Genomic DNA, 5,715 nt, shown 5'->3' with positions numbered 1-5,715 from the left:
GGTGAACATTAATTATTGATGGAATCCACGTCCCGGAATCGGGATTGATGATACCCTCTTGAGGAAGCTTATAAGTTTTGATTGTGTCAAACCCTGCAGGTGGATTTTGAATCTAGCATATCAAATAAGTTAAGTGGAATGTCTCAGGGAATTAATATGTCAATTAATTAAATTGTTAGTAATTTAATTTAATAGACGGGTATCTGTAATCTTTACGTGGGGAGAAAAATAAGCATTTAATAATAGGAGCATATGACAAGGAGTACAATTATAATTCTTTACTGGTATGAAATAATTAACGTAATTAAGGATGAATTCGGGGCGGATTAGGAGGCCCTAGTCATATTTGCCTAGAGATCCCCATTGTAACCTATATATACACGCGCTCCATTCAGCAGCTAGGAGAGACGAAAAAACTCTCATAGAGGCAGACGTTTTTGTGAGAGACGAAAACCCTAGCAGCCGCTTATGAGCTCACTCTCTCAGTAGCAAGGCGTGTTAAGCAATACAAGAGATGATTCTTGGTTTTCTTTAAGAGTTTGTTTTCGTACTTGCAGATTCGGGATCAAACAAGACAGATCTTGTAGGTATAATCCTAATCATGTAATTAGGGATTGTATGTTTTGATCTTTTTTTTTAATCCGTATGCACTACAAACGGATCTTAAGGCTATTCCACAAGTCCCTTCAATTGGTATCAGAGTCTCAGTTGATACTGTATACAGATGATAATATTGTGTTCTTCCAAAATCGAATCAATGCATGCTTAGGGTAGAACGTGTGTATGCACTGGCCTTTGTTTTGCAGTGTTATGTCTGAAAATTATGGTCACATGAATGTATGTTTTGTGATTGTGATTGTTTATTACAAGATTCGTAGCATGTGAACTCTGGTTGTGGAGGCATAGGATTTTGTAATCTGATGTAGCTTCATCACACAAATGTATGTTTTATGATTGTACTTGTTTATTACAAGATTTGTAGCATGTGAACTCCAGTTATGAAGGCATAGGATTTTGTAATCTGATGTAGCTTTATCCGAGAAGGAGGCACAGTTGCGGCATGTGCATAGCAGTGGCAAAAAATAGGAAAAACCCTAGAACAGTTTTTCGTTCATTTTTTGAATTTGAATTTAAGTTTACCTGGACCCCTGTGACTTGACCGGGCAGGTCAAACCCCGCTGGGGGTGCTGCCCTGAGCCCCCACCGAACCCCAGCACTGCATAATTGTGAACAAAGATTCACGGTGTTATGACGCAAGTTGCTTGATGTTATTAGCATGTAAAATTTAAAATTTCAATGTTGGTTTATGCATCTGCAACTAGAGAATAAAAATTAATTCCCAAGTTATAATACAATTTTTAAAAAAAATAAATATTGAAGGAATTTGGAATTTTATTTGTTGCGTGTAATTTAGTTACCAATATTGGAATATTAAATTTATTTGAATATTAAACACGCGTTTGTATCCCTCATGAATTAAATAACTAAGTGGGTGAGGGAATTTATTACATATAAATCTCATGGTCTCCATCACTAGTTTATAGGTGAAGTAATTAATTTTATGTGATTATGTTAGTATTTCCTCCCCATCGAATGGAATTAATTACAGACTCACCAAGTATAAACTCTAATAATTGTTAGTATTGGGCCACCTCTCCATCCGGGGATTCACTACGGGACAATAGGTCTAGTATTATGTGATGGTATACACTTAGCTATGAATAATAGTATCCTCACCATCTAAGTCATTGCTATTGTTTTTAAGACCAAAGCTAAGTCAGCAGTTTAATTTTGTTTGGCATAGTAACTTTGCCTAGATAGTAAAATTAAAAGGTCCTCACTTGTCTACAAAAATGTTGAATCGTAGACGACCTTCCATCGAGGTATACTACACACAGTGTGCTAGGTTGTTGACAGATTCTTTAAAAGAAAATATTGGTAAAGGGAACCATATTCTTTTAATTGAATTAAAAGTTTATATTGCTCATCATATTTTGTTATAATATGTGATTCTCAGGATTAAAATGTCTTTTAATCCCCTAACTGTTATTCTCAAAGAAAACAAACTGGTTGGACCTAATTATATTGACTGGAAAAGGAATTTGGATATTGTACTGACTGCAAAGGAGTACAAGTATGTGCTCGTAGAGGTATGTCCATAGAAACCCGGTGAAGGGGCAATCGATGAGGAAACCCAGGCTTACCGGAAGTGGATTAAGGCTGATGAGATGGGACAGTGTTGCATTTTGGCATCTATGTCGAATGTTCTACAACAATAGCATCGGTCTATGCCTTCTATCTATGATATAATGCAGAACCTCAAAGAAATGTTTGGGGATCAAAATCGTGCTACTAGGCAGAATGCTATGAAGGAACTTATGAATACTACTATGGCAGAAGGAACCCTAGCAAGGGATCATGTTTTGAAGATAATTGGTCTTCTCAATGAGCTAGAGATCCTTGGAGCTAAAATCGATGAGGAAACCTTGGTTGATATCGTTCTCCTGTCGCTGCCTGACTCTTTCAAGCAGTTTTGCCTGAACTACAACATTAATAAGCTTTTTTACTCATTGGTAGAACTACTTAAAGAGCTTTAAGCAGCTAAGGGCCTTATCAGGAAGCCAACTATTGCTTTTGTGACTGAGAAAGGTTCTTCTTCTAGGCCAAAAGGTCAAAAGAAGCAGAAAAGGTTCAGAAACCACAGGGAGCTCCTTTAGTAGTGCGTGGGCTGTAGGATGGAGTGAAAAAGCCTAAGGGCAAGTGTTTACACTGCAAGCAACTAGGGCACTGGAAATCACAATATCCAGTTTATCTTGCCAAACATAACAACAAAGGGGTTCCAGCAAACTCGCTAGCTAAGTGATGGGGAGATTTACATATTTTTGGGAGATGGCGCGAGAGTAGTAGTTCAGTAGGAGATATTCACATTTCTTTTGGTAGAGATAGGATTTTAATATTGAAAGACTCTCTTTATATACCTTCCATTAGAAGGAATTTGATCTTAGTTTCCAAGTTGGTTGATCACGGATATTCCGTTTATTTTAATAACTCAGTTGTTATCAAGTTAAATAAATGTTTTATCTGTTCTGGTACATTGGTGGATGATCTTTATATTATTAATCATATTTCTCATACAGTGCAACTAAATGAATTGAATAACACTGATAAACTACCATGTAAGAGAAAGAGACCTTCTAAATTGAACCAAACTTATCTTTGGCACTTATGCCTAGGTCGTATTAATCTAAGACGGATTTCAAGGCAGGTTCAGAATGGACCATTAGGTTCATTAGAACTGGTTCACTTTGATATGTGTGGCCACATGAATGTCCAGGCTAGAGGTGGCTTTGAGTATTTCGTTACTTTCATTAATGATTACTCAAGGTATGGGTATATTTATTTGATGCGCCGTTAGTCTGAATGCTTTGAGAAATTCAAGGTATTTAAGCAAAAATGGAGAAACGTCAGGGTAATTGTATCAAGACACTACGATCTGATCGTGGTGGCGAGTACCTCTTAGGAGAATTTGTGGATTACTTATCAAAGGAGGGAATTGAAGCCCAGTTGTATGCATTTGGTATGCCATAACAAAATGGTATAGTAGAAAGAAGGAATAGGAATCTTATAGACATGGTCAGATCTATGGTGAGTTATTCAGATTTGCCTAATTCATTTTGAGGGCACACACACTAGAAACAGTAGCCTATATTTTGAACTTGGTCCTATCTAAGTCAGCACCTACTACACCCACAAAATTGTGGACTGGGCGCAAACCAAGTAGCGACATGTTTGGATATGGGGTAGTCCAGCACACGTGCTAAAAAGGAAAACAAATAAGTTGGAATCAAGGACAAATGTCTATTTACTTGTTGGCTACCCTAGAGGAACAAAAGGTGGTTTATTTTATTGTTCTAAGGATTAGAAGGTAATTGTTAGCACCAATGCTCGATTCTTAGAAGAAAACTATGTAATGAACCGCAAACCCAGAAGTAGGATTGTTTTAGAAGAGTTGATAAGAGATATATAAGCTATACCAATAGCGCAAGAAGAACCACCACAAGATAGAGTTATTGACATCCCATTGCCTCGTCATTGTGGGAGGAATGTTGTAATTCAAGCTGAGTCTGACCTATCACGTGTAGCTACCATCAATACGCTGATTGTACAACCAGGGCAGAATGATGGTGCACAAGGATCAGGATCAACACAGCAAAATGTGCCTCATTGTAGTGGGAGGGTTGTACACTAGCCTGATGGGTATATGTTTCTAGGAGAGTCTTATGGCAGGATCCCTAATGAACTAGATACCAAAACCGGCAACTACGGTGAAGAACTTCAAGATAAAGATGCAGAACTCTGACAGAAGGCTATGAAATCGGAGATGGAGTCCATATACTCTAATCAAGTTTGGGATCTTGTAGAGCCACTTAAAGGGATAAAACCTATCGGATGCAAGTGGATCTATAAGAAGAAGAGAGGATCAGATGGAAGGGTGGAAACCTTCAAGGCTAGGCTTGTTGCGAAAGGGTTTACTCGGAAAGAGGGAATCGACTATAAGGAAAATTTCTCGTAGTAGCCATGCTAAAGTTTATCCGAATTCTCTTATCCATTGCAATTAATTTTGATTATGAAATTTTGCAAATGGATGTCAAGATAGCTATTGACTTTGGTGTGATCCCAAGAGGGGGTGAATTGGAGATTTAAAATTTTTAGGTCAAATAACCAGCAGCAATAAACCACGACCTAAGGTCTTTACTAAGCAGTTCTAATTCAACCGATACTCATGCGTTTAGATAGGCTAGGCAGACAAAGCAGTTCCAGTATTACACAAGCATTCATATAGAATGTAAAGATAGTAAAGGCACAATGACACATGATATGTTATCGAGGTTTGGCAACTGTGCCTACGTCCCCACCTCTAGCTCGCAAGCCCGAGGATTCCACTAAAGCTCACTTCACAGGTGGAGTGACGCCAATTACAATATCATTTCCTTATTGGGCAAGGGAAACCCCAGGGCAAATTTGCAGGGCTGACCCCAACTTTTACAACCTCTCTTTGGAGGAGCGAAGAAGACCAACCTCAAGCCATGCCTGAATTACCATCGATCCTTACAGGTTAAATCAACACCCCCTCAGCCCACGCCTGAAATACAATCACACTATAAACTTTGTGTACAATTAAAAGTGCTTCTATACTAAGTAGATGCGTACACCAATGAGCACAATATAATTAATACACTCATAGATGATAAGATTTTATGCTTAAGTGAGATTTGACTAAGCAATATCCCAACTCTCAACAAATGTGTATATATTTGTATATACTTGAGAGTGATTCAACTTGATTTAAGATAATGTAATCAGTATATAATCAAAGGAAATTTGAAACTCTAAGTGGATATCTTAACAAAATATTTTTCAAGTATTAAGCACAACTGAGATTAGAGTTCAAGTTTGCAAAAAGGTATTTTATCAAATAGCACAAGCAAACTTTTGAATCTGACAATAAGGATGCAAAGACTCAGAAGCTAATATGAGTTCTTCCCAAATGATATTTATCAATCAAATATAATTGGAATAACTTTAGCTCACTCTCAAAAATCAATATAAAGCAGTGCACGTGTGAGAGTAGTGAGCTTCAAAATAATGTATAACAATGCGCACAACAATAAAAATCAAGCTCCCTTCAACTTGTAAATAATTTGTAAATGAGGA

At 37.4% G+C, this 5,715-nt stretch overlaps 1 protein-coding gene across 1 annotated transcript; it reads left to right on the top strand.

The window, feature by feature from the left end:
- The first annotated feature begins 2,288 nt into the window (after positions 1-2,288).
- LOC131153725 (uncharacterized) lies at positions 2,289-2,597 on the top strand. Its single transcript, XM_058106171.1, has one exon. It carries the CDS (start codon positions 2,289-2,291, stop codon positions 2,595-2,597), a length of 309 nt encoding a protein of 102 aa, XP_057962154.1.
- Positions 2,598-5,715: the final 3,118 nt, after the last annotated feature.

Source organism: Malania oleifera, chromosome 4 (assembly GCF_029873635.1).
Source record: "Malania oleifera isolate guangnan ecotype guangnan chromosome 4, ASM2987363v1, whole genome shotgun sequence".
Lineage (NCBI taxonomy): Eukaryota > Viridiplantae > Streptophyta > Magnoliopsida > Santalales > Ximeniaceae > Malania > Malania oleifera.
This window is presented reverse-complemented; position numbering and strand designations above follow the sequence as displayed.